Source organism: Gorilla gorilla, chromosome 5 (assembly GCF_029281585.2).
Source record: "Gorilla gorilla gorilla isolate KB3781 chromosome 5, NHGRI_mGorGor1-v2.1_pri, whole genome shotgun sequence".
In the NCBI taxonomy this organism is placed as follows: Eukaryota; Metazoa; Chordata; class Mammalia; order Primates; family Hominidae; genus Gorilla; species Gorilla gorilla.
Genome location: NC_073229.2, coordinates 184,372,806 through 184,391,698, shown reverse-complemented (window position 1 = coordinate 184,391,698; position 18,893 = coordinate 184,372,806). Strand labels below are relative to the sequence as shown.

Below are 18,893 nucleotides of genomic sequence, written 5' to 3'. Positions count from 1 at the left end.
GTGGAACCCACAGATATGGAAGGCTGATTGTACTCTCCAAGCAATCTACATGTTGAAAGGTTTTCACCAATATAGATATATACAAATGCAAAGGCATTTTCTTTCAGAGAGTGAATCAAACCAATTTTCTTTCTAGAAAATTCTTTCTAGAATACTTATTCTAGGAATCCAATTACACAGCCCTCTTTTATAGCAATATTTAAATTCTACTGATCTTCAAACGCCTTTAGATAATTAAGTACCCGATACCAATAGCACCAACAGCTTTCCCTAGATCGAATGCACAGGTGGAAGATAGCCAGGGCTTTGGAGAACTTAAAAGAAAGAAAACAAAATAAGACAAAGACCACGCAAACCATTCTTTAGGACTGATATTAATTTGGGGGTAGGCAAGTATGAGGAAGAATACAGAGAAGTGAAGGCGTCTAGGAATTTCTGCAGAGGATAACTCCATCTTCATCCCTCCAACACTACATCGCCGCAAAGCATCTCTCTCAGGTGCCCGAGGGTTCTGAGGTTTCGACCTTAAGGTAAATCGTGTTTTCTTTGGGCTTTGCTTTTCTGTAACAACAAAATTAAAAGTTGGAGTTAAAATAAATAAACAAGCAATAGTTTGTTGATGATGGAGCTGTTGCAAAGTTGTACACAGAAATGAATAAGCGTCAAGACAAAGAGAAAGTAAGGATGGCGAACAGCAAAGAAGAAAAGGGCATAGTAAACTACAGCCTGTGGCCCCATTCGAGCTTATAGCCTGTTTTTGTACAACTAGTGAGCTACAAATGGTTTTTACATTTTATATAGTTGGAAAAAATGAAAATATTTCAAGATACTTAAAAAATTACATGAAATTCAAATTTCAACATCCATAAATAGCATTTTACTGGTATCCAGACACAACCATTCCTTCATGCATTGTCTATAGCTGCTTTTCCAATGCAGGGGCAGAACTGGGTAGTAGCAAGAGAGACCACAGGGCCCCAAAGCCTGAAATATTTACTATCTGGCCCTTTCCAGAAAGAGAAGCCCTGAAGTAGAAGGTTGATCATGTTCCTGGCTAACTCATTCTGAATCCGGTGACTTTGGGGATACATGTCATTATCTCCTTCATCTGTGGAATGGGTCTGATGACCATGGAAGCTGCCTCCCAGTGTTTCGGGAGGATTCGTTGAAATGCACATGAGCTTTCAGGGAGGCCGACACACACACAGTGAAGCTTAGCTAGAGTTACAGTCACTTCCATTCCTGACATTCTCCCCTTGCAAGTGGGGAAGAAGGAGTACTCAACATGATCACTCTGGCCATAGACTGTGGCTACTATTTATGGAATTGGTATAGTAGAGAACAGACAATGAAATAAACAATTATTATAACGTGTGAAGAGTACTGTCAAGAACCAAGGATGCACAGGGGGTTCAGGGCTCTGGGCAGCAGCACCTGCCTCCCCTGGCAGGGCGGGGATGATTAGGATGAGAGCGTGAAGGGATTAAACAGAACATCGTAAAAGACTACCAGGCCAGGCATGGTGGCTCACGCCTGTAATCCCAACACTTTGGGAGGCTGAGATGGGCGGATCACCTGAAGTCAGGAGTTCGAGACCAGCCTGACCATCATGGAGAAAACCCGTCTCTACTAAAAATAATAAATTAGCCAGGCATGGTGGCACATGCCTGTAATCCCAGCTACTCAGGAGGCTGAGGCAGGAGAATCGCTTGAACCTGGGAGGCGGAGGTTGTGGTGAGCCAAGGTAGTGCCATTGCACTCCAGCCAGGGCAACAAGAGGGAAACTCCAAGTCAAAAAAAAGAAAAAAAAGACAACCAAGTGGCTGTTAACAAACTAGAATGAAACATCTTTAAATCAGATAACACAACACTTGGGATCAAAAAGAAGGAAATCATCAGCAACTAGAAAATGTATTTGCTGTTAAAATAGTGTTTTGCCCTTATCACTACTGAGAAATCTAGAATTCCCCCAAGTGAAGTGTACAGAGTGCCTATCTGCATATGCATTGTTGGCAGAGATTATTAAAACAGATTCCTGAGTTGCATCATTCACATTCTAAACCAAAAACCAAGAAGGCCAAGGAATTTAGCATTTTAGCATATTCCTTTTGTGCTTCTTCTGCACACTTAGTTTGGAGGATCACTGGGGAAATAGCACAATTTGCAAGAAGAATGGAGAAAATCTGAGCTCTATTGAACACCTACTATGTGCCAGGCAATGGATTAGTCACTGTCACCTACTTAATCTGATTAGATCTTTATAGAAACTCTGTAAATTAAGTATTATTGTGACTATTTTGCAGGCATGGAAATTAAATGAAAAATAAAGCTCCATAGGGTTCAATGACATTCCCAAAGTCACATGGCCTACTGAGTCAGGTGACCTAGGTTCAAACGTAAGTCTGTAGGACTGCATAGACTTTTCTCTCTCTATTCACGAGGACACATGCATCCTTGCTGTGGAATCCATAGAACTGAGCCTGTAAAGGATCTTGAGAGAGATCACCTCCTCAAGCACTGTTCCTTCCTTTCCTTTTTTATTGCTCTAAGACTAGAATATGAAACTCCAGCAAACCTTGCTCTCTGTCAAAAGAATTTTGTGAAGAAAGTTACTAAAGAATCTGAGACAACAATTGCTCAGAGGACAGAAGATTGATTTTAAAATGTTCCCCACTCAGAGTCATTAACTCTTGGGGTGAGCTAGGGATCTTGGTGCACCACAGCCAACATTACAGACAAATCATTCTCTGCCATGCACTTGAGAACAGATAACTGTCAAGTCATGCTCTTCATTATTTTCTTACATAAAGTCAGTGGCTATCATGGGTTTTTTTCCTCATAGCAGTTCTGGGAGTAATAAAAAGACATACAAATATCTGTAAAGCTCTCCTAAACTTTTAAGATGATAGAGGAAATGGAGAATGTGGAGTGATATTAGTCCCCTTTTGGAGGGCGTGTCAGACTCATGGGCCTCGGTGTCCTGGGCACCATGGGCTTCACCTCCCAAGGTTCTCGGCGTCCTTCATGGTCTCTGGCAAAGCGACCCCCTTGGTCTCCGGAAGAAGTAGCGTCACTCCCGCGGCAAGCAGGCCCAACACCGCTTCAAAGGAAACAGATTGCAAATGGAGCCATTAGAGCACAGCCAATGTCATTTACAGAAATAATCACAGCCAGCCAAAGAGAGGAAGAGACAACACAGATGGGAGAGATACTATTTTTTTCTAAAGAAAAAAAGTTAGGAACATTTATAAAAGAAAATTAAAATAATAGGATAACTGGGGAAATGTCAGAGTACGTAAAGGAAACATTGCCTTCATTTTACTTCTATAGAATTGTAAAGTTCCGTAGTAACTGATGTTTAGGTATTTGGGGATTTGTTGTTGGGGTACATATACACATAGAATTAGCTATAGAGTACAATCTATATGTTGGCAGGGTGGACCCCTCCCATCACTCTTTTCTCCCTCTTTTTCCCATTGCCTTCTACTTCCCTTTCTCCCTCCTTCTTCCTTTCTCCCTTTCCCTATCTCTTCCTCCACCCCTCTTTTTGTATTCACCTGTGCTCAGGCATGGCTGGCTCTGCAAACAACCAGCAACTGTTGCCTTCTATCAAGTGGGTAAGCAGGGTCTTGGAAGTTCCCTGGCCTAGGTTTGGAGAGATAAGTAGGAATCCCCTCTCCCTTCTCTCATCCAACTGTATCAGGAAGAAAGCTGATACGGAACTTTGATTCCCACTCATCTCCTTGTAAGTGTTCTCAATTGTTAAGATCTAGATACAGAAGACAGGTGATAATTCAGCATCTTCAAGACTAGCAATTGTGTGTTAAATGTGTAAGAATTGGTGATCAGATTTATCAGGAGACTATGTCAAAAGGTCTCTCAGATTCTGTCCTATAGTATGAATGACTGGAGTCCAGATCCAGAGGATGGAAATCCCTGACCCATATCCTAGGAATGGCTTCTTGTCTTTCCCATGAAGCAAGACAGAATAAGCCAGAAGACATCCGAAGAGCATGCACCATCCTTGCCTTCTGTAAACTCACTGAGAGATATCATTCCCTTCACTCAACAAATATGACTGAGTACTCACACTCAGTTCCACCCATGCCAAGCCCACTGCCAAGCTGCAAAAGAAGTGATGATATATGCTCCACAAAATCTTACCAAACAAAATGAGGGGCAAGGCTTGCCAAACCTCCATCAGCCTGAAGACTATGAAGGGGGTGATTATCCCACCTATGTCACACAGGGAGGAACACACCATCACTCCGAGGTTCCTGATAAAATACAAAGGACAAAAAATATGATAATTCTGTGATTCACTTTTCCAAATGTTAACCTGATGCTAAAACAAATACGATGCCAATACCTGCAGCTTGCTGTGGCTGTCCAGTGCTCAGCACCTCAGAAGAAAACTGCAGGGGTCAGAAGGAACCATGAGGACCAGCCCAGAGGGTATTGAGAGGAGGTAACAGGCTAGAGTGAAAGTGGGTATGAGCCATCCATTGCCCATGCAATGGCAGAGAGCCTACCTCTTTTTAACTATACATTCAAATATTTAGCTCTTAGGTGTATAATACCTGAAGAATTGCTACAAGCCTTACAAAGATAAAAAGAACACATGCTCCCTGCTCTAAACTTCCATTTTACCTCACTCCTGTTCTAGGTCCATGACCTGTCATCACCTGTGGGAAAGCACAATGTCTGGGAGTGACTGAGTTTAGTGGGATTTGGGCCCTTCCCAGCCCTAAGACCCTGGGAGCAGGGTCAAGACAGGAAGGAAATCCTGACTGATGTGCACCAGGGACTGATTAACCAACCCATCACCTCAACAGCCAACAAGTGACCCTTAGAGGAGGCACATGGGGAAGAAAGGAGACCTAATCAGAATGAGGGATCTGCCATTGGCGTTCACTGGTTAAGGGTCAATGAATGTGGTTCCTTATGCATGTGACCCAGAGATTTGCTGCACAGGGCAACAGGCCTTAAGTAGATCTTCCCAAGAAAAACATGGATTCCAGCTTCTAGCACTAGCACCATGGGGGATCTGCAGTGCTGATAAGGATAATCTGGTGCTGAATTTGTAGTTGTTGAGAAAGAGAAGACTAATCATTGAAATTCTAACTTAGAGCTCCTTTCCTGTGACTGCAAGCTTTGGTCTGTGCTAAGATGAGCATTTTCTTGGGAGAATGAGATTTAAACTGTGACTAGTAGCTTTTTCCACCTGATGAGTTGCTGGGGATGCTCAGAGCAGATGTTAAGAGATGGGAGGAAAAGAGTCTCCACTAGAGAACCCCCGATGCATGGAAAGATAGGGAAGGGTAGATAGAAGGTATTGAGGAATCGAAGAAAGAAAGTTAGTTGGGAAACATGTAGAGAAACTATCTACTTGAAATGACCCTCTTCATCTCCGGCAACGTTCTTTGCTCTGAAATCTACACCATCTGATATTACTATAGCCTCTCCAGCTTTCTTTTGATTAGTATTAGCATAAAATATCCTTCTCCATCCTTTCACTTTTAAACTATCTTTCTCCCCTTATATTTAAAGTCAGTTTCTTGTAGACAGCATGTGGTTGTGTTTCACTTTTTTGTCCAATCTGATAATCTCTTCCTTTTAACTGGAGTGTCTAGACCATTTATATTTCTTGTGATAACTGATATGATTGAGTTTAAATCTATCATCTTGCTATTTGTTTTCTTTTTGTTCTGTTTGTCCTCTGTAACCCTTTATTTCTTTTTCTGCCTTCTTATAAATTATTTTAAATGATTTCACATTATCTTCTGTGTTGACTTAATAGCTATAATTATTTTGTTTTTTAATTTTTGATTTAGGTTTACAGAAAACCTAACTCTTTGATCACAGTAACTTCAAGTAATATTGTAACATTCATAGATTATATGTGAACCTTACAATAGTATACTTGTGTTTCTTCCCTCCCAGCCTTCGCACAACACATTGTGATTATTGTTTTGATTGGCAAACTACAGCCCACAGGCCAAAGACAGCATTTTTAGCTTTGAGTTAGAAATGGTTTTTACATGATTAAAAGGTTTTTTAGGCCAGATGCGGTGACTCACGGCTGTAATCCCAGCACTTTGGGAGGCCGAGGAGGGTGGATCATGAGGTCAGGAGATCAAGACCATCCTGGCTAACATGGTGAAACCCTTTCTCTACTAAAAATATACAAAATAAATAAATAAATAAAATTAGCCAGGCGTGGTGGCAGGCACCTGTAGTCCCAGCTACTTGGGAGGCTGAGGCAGGAGAATGCTGTGAACCCGGGAGGTAGAGCTTGCAGTAAGCCAAGATCGCACCACTGTACTCCCGCCTGGGTGACAGAGAGAGACTCCATCTCAAAAAAAAAAAAGAAAGAAAGAAAGAATAATATGCAACAGAGACTGTATGTGATCCACAAAGCCTAAAACATTAGCTATCCAGCTCTGTACTGGAAAAGTTTGCCAATCCCTGCTTTATAAACAGTTCGTTGTCTTTTAAAGAAAATAACCAGAAAAAAAAATTTCTATTTACTCATGTAGTTATCATTTTCAGTGCTCTTCATTTTTTTGTGTAGATGTAGATTTCCATCTGATACTGTTTTCATTTTTTCTGAAAGATCTTCAAGACTAATATTTCCTGTAGTATAAGTCTGCTGGTGATTAATTCTTTCAGACTTTGTAAGTTTGAAAAAGTCTTTATTTTCCATTCATTTTTGAAAGTATTTTTTGCTGGGTCAAGAATTTTAGATTGGCAGTTTATTTTTCTTTCTTTCAGTACTTTAAAGATGTTGTTCTACCACCTTCTTGTTTGTATCATTTCCAATGAGAAATTTTCTGTCATTCTTATCTTTGTTCCTATTTGTGATATCTTTTTTCTCTGATTCCTTTTTAAGGTTTTTGTTTTGTTTTTGTTTTTGTTTTGAGACAGGGTCTTGCCATGTTGCCCAGGATGGAGTGCAGTGGCGTGATCTTGGCTCATTGCAACCTCCACCTCCTGGGCTCAAGCAAGCCTCCTACCTCAGCCTCCATAGTAGCTGAGACTACATGCATGCACCACCACACCCAGCTAATTTTTGTATATTTTGTAGAAAGAAGGTTTCACCATGTTGCCCAGGCTGGTCTTTTTAAGATTTTTATGATGTGCCTTTCTTGATGTTTTTTTGTGGTTAGTATTTATTGAGATTGTTAGATCTATGTATTTGAAGTTTTCACCAAATTTGAAGAAATTTTGAGCATTATTTCTCTCTCTATTAACCCCTCCTACTCACTTCTACAGACTCCAATTACATTCATTGAATTGTATCACAGCTGATTCTGTCTTTCCTTTTTGATAGTTTCAATTGCTATCTTCAAGTTCACTAATATTTTCTTCCATAATGTTTAATCTGCTGTTAACTCATGTGGTGTATTTTTCATCTCAGACATTGTGTTTTTATCTCTAGAAGTTTAATTTGGGACTTAAATTTTTTTTCCTTATCTCTACTTAACATGCTCAATCTTTATTCTAGGTCCTTAAACATAGAGAATATAGGTATCATAACTGTTCTAATGTTCATGTCCACTAATTCTACCATTTGTGCCATTTCTAGGTCATTTTGAATTGATTTATTTTTCTCCTCAAGATAGGTTATCTTTTCCTACTTCTTTGTATGCCTGGTAATTTTTAATTTGATGTCAGAAATTGTAAATTTCACTTTGTTCCATGCTCGATTTTGTATTCCTAGAAACAATCTTGAGCTTTGTTTTGAAAACATGATTAAAATAGGAAAATAAATCAGGAAAAGTTCTATCCTTTCGGGTATTACTTTTAAGCTTCTTCTATTGTAATTATTTGCATAATTTCTTACTCCCTACTATGACTAATTACAAAATTCATATATTTATGTTTCTTTCCCAATCCCTCCCCCCATGACCTATATCCTGATGATAAAAATGCTTATATCATCTCTTAGAAATTTTTAAAACAAACGTAGAGGTGGAAATTTTATTGAATGCCTTTCAGTATCAATGGAGATAATAATATAATTTTTCTCTTTTGACTTATAAACATGATTTATACTGTGAGGTTTTCTAAAACTGAGCCATCTTTGCATTCCTGGAATAATTCATCTAAGACATAGAATAGTAATTATTTTAATGTTCTCCACTGCTTGATAATATATCGTTTAGGATTTCTAGATCCATATTCATAAATATATGTCTGTAGTTTCCTTGTTTCCTTTATCTTTGTTGTTCTTTGGTACCAATATTACACTAATTTTATTTTTTAAAGTTGGAAAATTTTCTTCTTTCTCTATGCTTTAGAGCAATTTAAATATTATTGGAATTTTCTATTTGTTAAATGTTTTTAAAAATCCCCCTTTAAAACCATTGTAGATTCCTTCTTTATCATTATTTAGGGCCCTCCTTATCTTATTTAGCACCTTTTCCCATAAATTCAACTTTAATTAGATTATGACACTTGCTATATATTTCCCTAGTATGCTTTTGTGCATTCTTTCTTTTTTAGCTTTTCTGAGGAAAAGTTATACTTCATATATGCAGCATATTGTTGGATTTTGCTTTGTAATCAAGCTAGGGAGTCATCTCATTTTTTCCAATAAAGGAGTTAAGCCTCTTTTCATTTATTTAAATGTCGGAAATGTTTGGTCTCAATTCTATCATGTCAGTTCTGTCATATCAATGCTGTCATCTATTCATATTCTATCATCTATTCACACCAGGGCTTTTTATTGCTTCTGGTGTCTTTTATTTTCAGTATGTGTTGGTTATCTGTATTTTTCCTGATAATTTGGAAGGGCTGTATTTTTAGTCAAATGATTACTGTATAACCTTATATAATTAATATCCTATTTCTTTAGACAGTATTGATTAACTTCCTATTATGAACAATCATAAAATTAGTATATTTCTACTTCCCCCTCAAACCATCCCTCCATGACCTGATTTAGTTGATTCTATCATTACTTTTAGTGTTTTCTTTTATATCTTAACATATACCTAGGATACTACTTATCAGTTTTTAAAAATATATTGCTGCTGAACTAATTATACTTGTCAGTTTTTAATGATACACTTTTCCAAAAAACAAGTGTATTGAAGAAATCAGTGTATTACACCATCTCCAACATTCTTTCTCTTTTCTCTTTTCAGTCTTTATGAGTTACAACATTTCTTTATTTTCAGATTTGTGATATTATATTGTTTTGTAGCCAAAAACACACTCGTTTTAATATCAATTTCAATGACCACTACCAATAATTCTGACACATTACTTCATTCATCACTGTATTTACTGAATTTTTTTTCTAACAACTTTTTTGGGAAAGGATCATAGGAACCATATTATTTGAGATATTTTTAAATGATTGGCTATTGCATCTATATAGAAATGAGAGCTTTTGGTTGGATAAAATTCACTGGATTCGCACGTGATGGCTAACATCTGTAATCCTAGCACTTTGGGAGTCCGAGGCAGGCAGACCTTCTAAGGTCAGGAGTTCGAGAACAGCTTGACCAACCCCATCTCTCCTAAAAATACCAAAATTAGCTGGGCGTGGTGGTGGACGCCTGTAATCCCAGCTACTCAGGAGGCTGAGGCAGGAGAGTCACTTGAACTGGGGAGGCAGGGGTTGCAGTGAGCCGAGATCATGCCACTGCACTCCAGCCTGTCTCAAAAAAACAATAATAAAAATCACTGGATTGCACTTTATTTCCTTGAGGTCACTGCAGGCATTGACTGTCTTCATCAAATGATAACAATTTGTTCTCCTTATACAGGTGACAAACTTTCAGCCTGGCTACCTGGTGACTCTTTCTCTATCTTTAAAGTATAGTAACCAAATAAAAATATGTCCTAATATTGTTCACTGGGTCAGTTTTTTCTGTTACATGTGTCCCTTTAATTTATAGATTCAAGCATTCTTTTATTTTCAGATGTATTCCTGAAGTATATTTATTGTGTATGTGTGTGGGCGGGGGATGTATATATATATATCTTTTTTTTTTTTTTTACCAAAAAGGTTACGGACTATATACATACAGACATACACACATACATACATACATACATACATAGAACCTTTGAAACTCTACTTATTTCTTATTTCTTTTTTTTTCTTCTTCTTCTTTTTTGAGACAAAGTCTCCCTGCCCGAGCTGGAGTGCAGTGGCTCGATCTTGTCTCACTGCAACCTCCACCTCCTGGGTTCAAGTGATTCTCCTGCCTCACCCTGCTGAGTAGCTTGGACTATAGGCATGCATTACCATGCCCAGTTAATTTTTGTAATTTTAGTAGAGACGGGGTTTCACCATGTTGGCCAGGCTGGTCTCGAACTCCTGGCTTCAAGTGACCCGCCCACCTCAGCCTCCCAAAGTGATGGGATTACAGGCATTAGCCACCATGCCTGGATTAAACTCTGCTTATTTCTTATTTCCATTTTACTTTGCAACTCTTAGTCCTGTCTTGCCTTTCCCTCACTGAATCTATTCTCCTTTGCATTGTGTTCAAATTGGTTTTTCATTTCTCAAATGCAAGAATTTCTCCACTTCTTAATTTTTCTTTTTCGTTTCTTTCTTAAGACAGCTTCAGTGTCTTCTATTGTCTTGCCAGATATTCTCTCTAGAACTATACCTCTGCTTTAAAGTCTTATTTTTATAGAGATGACTGATTTATTAATACTTTACATTTTGGTAGTATATGTAGTTAGAACTTTGATCTATGTTATTACAGCATTTTTCTGGTACATGTTCTTCATTTGCCTTTTGCTTTTTCTGCTCCTTTCCCCCTTTATCTCATGATATGTTTGTGTAGCTCCTGAATGAATTACTTTTTTGTTTATTACTCATCTTTTCATACTGTGATTTCTTCCTCTATCAGCCATTTCTAGAAGGGTTTGTGGGGAAGCAGCCAGGCCATGTTCTGGGCTAGTAGAAATTCTTTCTTTGATCAGGGTTGTATATGATTAGACTTTTTTGGCTCACTTATTCCTGATCTACAGGGGCTGATGGTGTGGAACTAGTCTCTTCCACCTGCCTCTCAGTAACTGCTGTCTGAAAGTTCCTGCATATCTTCTTTTACAGCCTTGCCCTCCCTGCTTCACCTTCAGCCATACAACATCCAGGGAAGGGAGCTTCCACCTCCAGCCCATGCACCCATCATTCTGTTCCTCCAAACAAGGGACCATGGGTCACACTCTTCAAGGCACGCTGTCTATTTTGGAAAGCTGCTGGCCTCGCCTACGATTTGCTGTCACAGGGGTCCTTTCCTGGAATCTTCTCGGACCCCCTTAGACCTCACACACTAGGCAGCCCTTCCTCTTGTAGATTGTCTTTTCATGTTATCACAGTTTCAAACACATTTGCATTATCCCTCATTCTTCTAATAGCTTTTGTGTGATTTCCAAGAGGTGCAAGAAAAGACACAGTTATTTTTTACTATTTTTAAAAAATTATTGCTAAAAAGGAAAAAAATGGCAAGCACACGGAAGCTAGAAGGAGTAGGGAACTAGGCCCCTTATTTAAAATTCAGAGGTTTGCGGTACTTCATTCATTGAGTCATTCTACAGCATGTAGTGAGTCTGGCTGTGGAAGAGTTCTGTGAGATACAGAGAAGTATGACATGACATGTGGTTTCTGTTTTCAAAGAGCTCATGAGAAGGTGAGGAGATAAAAATGGAAAGATCATTTTCAAAACAAGGCAGTGGGTATTAATGCCAAATGAATGTTCTTACAACACGTGCTGCACAAAGTGAAGAGGAGCAGAGCAGTCCAACTCTGAAACCGCCTGGAACAGAGGCAGGGTCAAAATGGTTTACATAGAGACTGTCTAAACTTGGAGTGCTTATAAAGTAATAAAGTCACAGAAATTATTCCCTCTCTGCAAATTAAATTTGATTCAATTGATTAGAAATATTGGAACTTGAATGACTGCCTTACCTTGTGTGTGCGCATGTGTGTACATAAGAAGTTGAGAGTTTTTTCTGAACATCTAGCTTCCTTCCCTAGTGAATGAGAATGATTCTCCCACCGGCTCTCTGAGCAGTGGTCAAGGGCTCCTCGGGGATGGGTTGCTTGGCCTTTCTCCCTAGAGAACTACACACTCAGCACCTTTCACAGTTTACATTTTGAGTCAGTCCCCTTGGCCCGGTGGCCATGACAATGGAATTGTTTGGCCTGGCTATTTTAGACTCTGGGCTCAGAACTGCCAAATATAGAAGGTTTTCTTTTTAATATGCCTTCATCTCCTGTACTCAGTCCCAGTAACTTTTTACCAATGAGAGTCTCAGACATGGCCTCTTAATAAAGGATTAGTCAGGAAAGAGTGAATCAAGGCCATCCTGGTGCCTTCTGGCTTTACTGAAGGGCTCAGAGCACTGCGCATGTATAAGATGAGATTAGGGAGCTGGGGTATTTCCTAGAAACTACTGGTATGATGACATAAGGAGAAGAAACAATGTATACAGAGGAAAAAGAGTTTAAGTAACATACGGAATTTCTAACAAACTAGAATTTCTTAGAACTTTAAGTAAAGTGTTTACTTTTACAATTAAAATAATCTTCATTTAAAACTAAGTCTTCCAAGATACAGAAGGCAATTAAGTACAGACAAAGATACTCAACATTATTAATAATTAGGAAAAGTCAAGTCACAATAATACCATTACCTACCAAAATGACTTTTAGAAAGCTGACAACACCAGACCAAGTGCGGTGGCTCACACCTGTAATCCCAACATTTTGGGAGGCCAAGGCGGGCAGATCATCTGAGGTCAGGAGTTCAAGACCAGCCTGGCCAACATGGTGAAACCCTGTCTCTACTAAAAGTATAAAAAATTAGCCAGGCGCAGTGGTGCATGCCTGTAGTCCCAGCTACTCAAAAGGCTGAGTCAAGAGAATCGTTTGAACCTGGGAGGCAGAGGTTGCAGTGAGCCGAGATCACGCCACTGCACTCCAGCCTGGGGAACAAGAGTGAAACTCCATCTCAAAAAAAAAAAAAAAAAAAAGCTGACAACACCAAACACTGATGAGAATGTGGAACGACAGGATTCCTCAAACATGGCTGGTGGGAACGCAAGATGGCACAGCCACTTCGGAAAACGGTCTGACAGTCTGACAGTTTCTCATAGAATTAAACACACACTTACCATATGACCTAACAATCCCACTCCTGAGTTTTTAACCCCAACGTAAATGAAAACATGTATCCACTCAAAGGCCTGTACCCAAATGTCTATAGCATCTGCATCAGAATCACTCTGAAGGAAGCCGTCCAAATGTCCCTCAAGTGGTGAATAGCTGAACAGTGTATGAATTGTGGCACACTGACATTCACACGCTGGAGTACTATGCAGCAACAACAAGCAAAACACTGATACATCCAACAAGTGGGTGAGTTTCATCATGCTAAGTGAAGGAAGCCAAACACAAAAGGTGACGTGCCCTATTATTTCATTTACAGCTCATTCTGGAAAAGCTAAAACTGCATGGTCTGGAGGTGAGAAGAAAAGGGTATTAACTGCAAAGAGACATGAAGAACCTTTTGGGGGTGATGGAAATATTCTCTATTTTAATCGTGGCAGTGGCTAAATGACTATATATACGTGTGTGTGTGAGTGTATGTGTGTGTGTGTGTCGTCAAACTAATCTAACTGCATGTTAGAAGCAGTGAATTTTACTCTGTCAATTGTACCTCAATAAACTTGATTTAAAAAAAAAAAAGTTCTTCAGCACCAAAAGAAAAGGCAACAAAAGTAAAAAGAGATAAATTAGACTACATCATAATCAAAAACTTCTGTGCATCAAAGGTCACAATCAACAGAATGAAAAGGTAGCCTATGGAATGGGCTGAAATATCTGCAGATTTTGTACCTGATAAAGAGTTAATCTCCAGATTATATAAACCATTGCTACAACTCAACAACAACAAAACCAGTTCAAAAATGGGGAAAGGACTTGAGTAGACATTTCTCCAAAGAAAATACACAAATAGCCAACAAGCAAATGAAAAGATGATCAACATAATTAATCATCAGAGAAACCAAAACCACAATGAGATAACACTTCAAACCCATTAGGATGGCTACTATCAAAAAGACAAACAGAAATTAACAAGTGTTGTCGAGGATGTGGAGGAACTGGAACCCTTGTGAACTGTTGGTGGGAATGTAAAATAGTGCAGCCATTATGGAAAAAAAATACAGCCGTTCCTTCAAAAAACTAATAATAGAATTACATTATGATCCAGTAATTCCACTTTTGGATATTCCACCCCAAAGAATTGAAAGATATCTTGAAGAGATATTTGTACATTCATGTCCATAGCAGTATTATTCACAATAGCCAAGAAGTGGAGCATCCCAACTGTCCATTGACAGATGAATGGATAAACAAAATGTGGTATATATGTACAACGGAATATTACTCAGCCTTTAAAAAGAAGAAAATTTTGGCACATGCTACAACATACATGAACCTTGAGGCCATCACACTAAGTGATCTAAGCCAGTCATACAAAGACAAATACTATATGATTCCACTTATATGAGGTACCTAAAGTAACCAAACTCATAGAAACAGAAAGTAGACAGGCGGTTGTCAGGAGCTGGAGGGTGGAGAGTATGGGGAGTTACTGTTTAATGAGTACAGAGTTTCTGTTTTGCAAGATGAAGAGTTCTGGAGCTTGATTGTGTGAAGGTACTTAACACTACTCAACTGTACGCTTAAAAGTGGCTAAGATAGTAAATTTCATATCATGTATATTTTACCACAATTTTGAAAAGTTCCTCAGTTTACAGAACAGTAATGTGCCATAATGGAAAAACCACAGGGTTCCAGGTCGGGAAGATGTGGTCCTTGCCCCAGCCCTGCTTCTTTCTAGCTGTCTGACCCCTACAACGCTTCTTTCCCTTTCTAAATCACAGCTTCCTCATATGTAATATGGGGATGATCATACCCAAGAACAAATTTAAGGGAATCACATGTATGGAAATATTCGTGTATCACTATTCAAATGTCAGCTGTTTAAGAAAATGATGCCCAGAAGTGTCAATGAAATGGCTGATGTTTATACAATCAATTAGTGCCAAGGACAGGGCTACAACACAGGTTTCCCAAGTCCCTGTCCAGTACCTACTTCTCTACACCTTTTGTTCTTGTACTTGTTGTATGTACAGAACAACTTTGACCCCATCCGTCAGCTCACAGGGTCCCCTTTCACATTCTCTGCTATAATTATGGGTTGACCCTCTCTTGATGCTTAACCCCATCTCTCTGAACGTGATTTCTTAACAATGCCACTCAATGTCCAAACTGAGCAATGCTTGGCTGCATCTTGAGGAAGCACCTTGGAGATGTTGGTTCCCACTGAGCTGGTGGGTTCACAGCCGTTTCACTGACTACCCCTGTTCCATGCACTCACCTGACGAATGTGGGGTACAGCTCAGCATTCACCAGGCAGATCATTTGTATTGCAATGGTGATTCCCATTCGGCCAACACACATGATTATGATGTTTAACCAGTGCAGGTCTGGAAAGGAAGTACAAAGAGGGTGTGGGTGGTGGATGGGGGCTTCGTTCCCTGAGTTACTGCGAGAGGCCACAGTGGGTCATGCTTGGACTATTAGAGCTGGTGGGGCCTGGAAGGTTGTCTTATCTAACTTTTTCATTTTTAGATAAGTAAACTGAGTCTCAAGAGATTTGGGGAGTTGATGATGACATATTCAAGAAGACTCCATTGAGCGGGGGAAAGAATGGGCTTTTTGAATCTCAGCTTGGTTTCCTGGGCTGTAAGATGGGAATAATGACACCCAGCTTATAGATCATCATGAGACTTAGAGCTGATGTATGTCAAATGTCCACTGTGACCACAGAATTTTAAAGTTGGCTTTTTATTTATTATATGATAGTATCCATTCTAGTTCCGTGCCTGAAACACAGAAAGTACTCAATAAACATAATCCCTCTAGTAGTAGTTCTCAAACTAACAAAACAGATTTCTAATCCTCAATTTAATATTTGTTTCCAATACAGTTCTAACCAAAACACCTTTCATAATTGTCTCAGAGGCTGAGAATGAGGGAAGTGAGCCCTTGTTTCACGCTGGCAGGCTGCTGTGGGGTTCTCGACCACCTGAAGGCCCAGAAAGCCCTCTCCCTATTGAGAATGATCAAAGAATTTGGCTTCATTGGAAAGAAGCTCAGATCCTTAATAACCACCATCATCTGCTCTGCATGGGTTACCGCCAGCACTGAAATGCAAGTAACCCTGTGACTCACCAGCTCACTATAAAGGCCTCTGGGGTCACAGACACGATGTCAGCTTGACCCTTGTCCCCAGATACTGGCTATTTATGGAAATCTTGTTTCTTTTCAGCCAGTGTGAGGGTCCAAATGAGAGTGCCCCTCACCCATCTCATGGGTGCAACATAGTCTCTCTGCCTCCTGGAGCTCTCAGCCCTGATAGAGAAGCCAAGCTGAGCCTTCTGTTAAGGACCACACCTCATCTAGCTTCTAAAAGATAAAAGGCAAGGAGTTCACTCCAATGCCTCGAGGGAGGTCCTCACTCACAGGTCTTTAGCCTGGCGATGCTTGACCAGAGGTAAACAGCATCCCTGGCCTCAGAGAACTGAACATGTCTCCACTCTGCACCACCAGGGCCACTCATCACAGCAGCCAGAGGGACCCAGTTCAGACTGAAGTTGGGTCAAGTCCACCCCTGCTCAAAGCCACCAGTGGTTTCCTACCACTCTTGGGATAAAGTCCACAGCTGGCTACTTCCCAACTCACTCCACGCCTCACTCCACTGCTCCCCACGAGCTCGCCTGACCCTTGTCCCTAGATCCCGAGCAGTCCCTCCAATGCCACATTCTTCTCACCCCAAGGGCCTTGCACGTGTCAGAAAACTCTCCCCAGATTTTTACATGGCTCTTCCCACTTCATTTAGGCCTCTTCAGGCCTCCCGTGCCCATTGTAGAAAGCGCTGACATCCTTCTCTTTTCCCTCTGGAATGTCAGCTCCATGGAGCAGGAACTCTCTCTGCTTCGCTCATGGTTGAAATCCTAGGACCTAGATACCTGCCAGCCATATAGAAGGCCTGGAGATATTTCCTGCGGGTTGAATGAATGACTGTCCTAAAATGTGATAAGGACTAAGAGGGACGAGGGGAGGACAGGAGCTGGGAGGAGGGGGCTGGGGAGGGGACGATGCCTGGGCTCTGTCCAGGTGACAACTGAATGGACTTAGCCCTCGATGGCCCTCCTTCTTGGCACTCAGTGCTGTTAACTTTTTAAAAGTATGCCCATCCATCACATCTTACCCAGGATTCCAGAAACGGAGAGATTGGGAAGAAAGTGGGCAAAATCTATTTCAGATCCATGCTGCCCCTTTTCCTGTGTTCTCTGTTCTTTCTCCATGAAAAAAGGGAAAAGAAAACTGAGCTTTCTTTCCCCAACCCTTTTTCTTTCCAGCCTGATCTACACAGCCTAGTTCTTGGGCATACAGATTTCACAGAACAGTCTCTACAATACCCTGCACGAAAGCCTGCCAAAATGACTCACTAAACCAACCAGTGCAGAGCACACGCAGTAAAAACTGAGAAAAGAGCAAATCTGCCCTTGTATTTATTTTACAACATAGCCAAGAGCAATGAATCTGAAAGGCAATTTACGTACTCAAAACTGACTGAAGTTAATCTGCTTTAGGTTTAAATGTAGCTTGGTTTATCTTTGATTGTAAGAATTACAGACTAAAGCATACATCCACCAAAATGGCCACTCTTAAAAAGATGAGCCATATCAAGTGTTGGGAGGATCTGGAGTAATCGGAGCTCCCATGTGTTCCTGGGAGGAGTATAAAGTGGTCTAACCACTTTGGAAAGCTGTTTGGCAGTGTCTGCTAGAGCTAAACATATGCCTCCCTGGGACCCAGCAAGTGTGCTCACAGACCTGTACCCAAGGGAAATGAAAGCATGTGCCTGCCCAAAGATACGTGCAAAGATGATTTTAGTCCCAATAAGTGGCAAACATTGGAAGCAACACAAGTGACAATCAACAGTGGAAGGGATGCAGAGTGTCATATTTATACAGTGGAATCCTACACAATAATTCTGTTTGAAGTACCAACTACACTCTCATGTGACAACATGGGTGGATCTCATAGGTGCAATGATGAATGGCTCATGCCTATAATCCCAACACTTTGAAAGGCTGAGGTGGGAGGATTGCTTGAGCCCAAGAGTTTGAGACCAGCTTGGGCAACATAGTAAGACCCCATCTCCACAAAAAATAAAAACATTAACCGGGCATAGTGACTCACGCCTGTAGTCCCAGCTACTGAGGAGGCTGAGGCGGGAGGATCCCTTGAGCCCAAGAGTTCAAGGTTGCAGTGAGCTGTGATTGCACCACTGAACTCCAGCCTGAATAACAGAGCAAGATTCTGTCTCAAAACACAACAACAACAATAACAAAAACAGTATATTTGGTATGGTGCCATCTATATGAAGCTCAAGAACAGGCACAATCTGTGCTGACAAAGGGCAGAGTAGTGGTGACCTTGGAGGGGTGGCAGGGGTTGTTGTGAAGGAGCCTGAGGAAGGCTTTGGAGAAGTTGGAAAGGTTCCCCATCTTTACGTGGATCATGCTGCCCGGGTGTACACATTTTTACAAACTCATGGAGTCATGCACTTATAGTTTGCTGATTGTATGTATGTTAAAACTCAGTTTAATTTTTTTTTTTTTTTTTTGCTGTTTTTTGTTTGTTCGTTTGTTTGTTTTTTGGGAGATGGAGTTGTACTCTGTCTCCCAAGCTGGAGTGTGCGATCTCGGCTCACTGCAACCTCCGCCTCCTGGGTTCAAGCAGCCTCCCAAGTAGCCGGGATTACAGGCGCCTGCCACCAAGC

The 18,893-nt window shown here is 40.5% G+C and overlaps 1 protein-coding gene across 2 annotated transcripts in view; it reads right to left on the bottom strand.

Annotated features, from left to right (window-relative positions):
* Window positions 1-358: 358 nt before the first annotated feature.
* Window positions 359-18,893, bottom strand: part of SLC22A1 (solute carrier family 22 member 1) — a 35,457-nt gene continuing 16,922 nt past the window's right edge. Inside the window, exons 8-11 of one of the 2 annotated variants that reach the window (XM_004044913.4) lie at window positions 15,417-15,525; window positions 4,165-4,277; window positions 3,001-3,100; window positions 359-561 (exon numbers count right to left, since the gene is read on the bottom strand). In XM_004044913.4, coding sequence (XP_004044961.3) covers window positions 495-561; window positions 3,001-3,100; window positions 4,165-4,277; window positions 15,417-15,525 — 389 coding nt within the window. In that variant the 3' untranslated portion in view covers window positions 359-494. The remainder of the gene's footprint in view (window positions 562-3,000; window positions 3,101-4,164; window positions 4,278-15,416; window positions 15,526-18,893) is intronic. The other variant, XM_004044914.5, reaches the window with a different exon arrangement.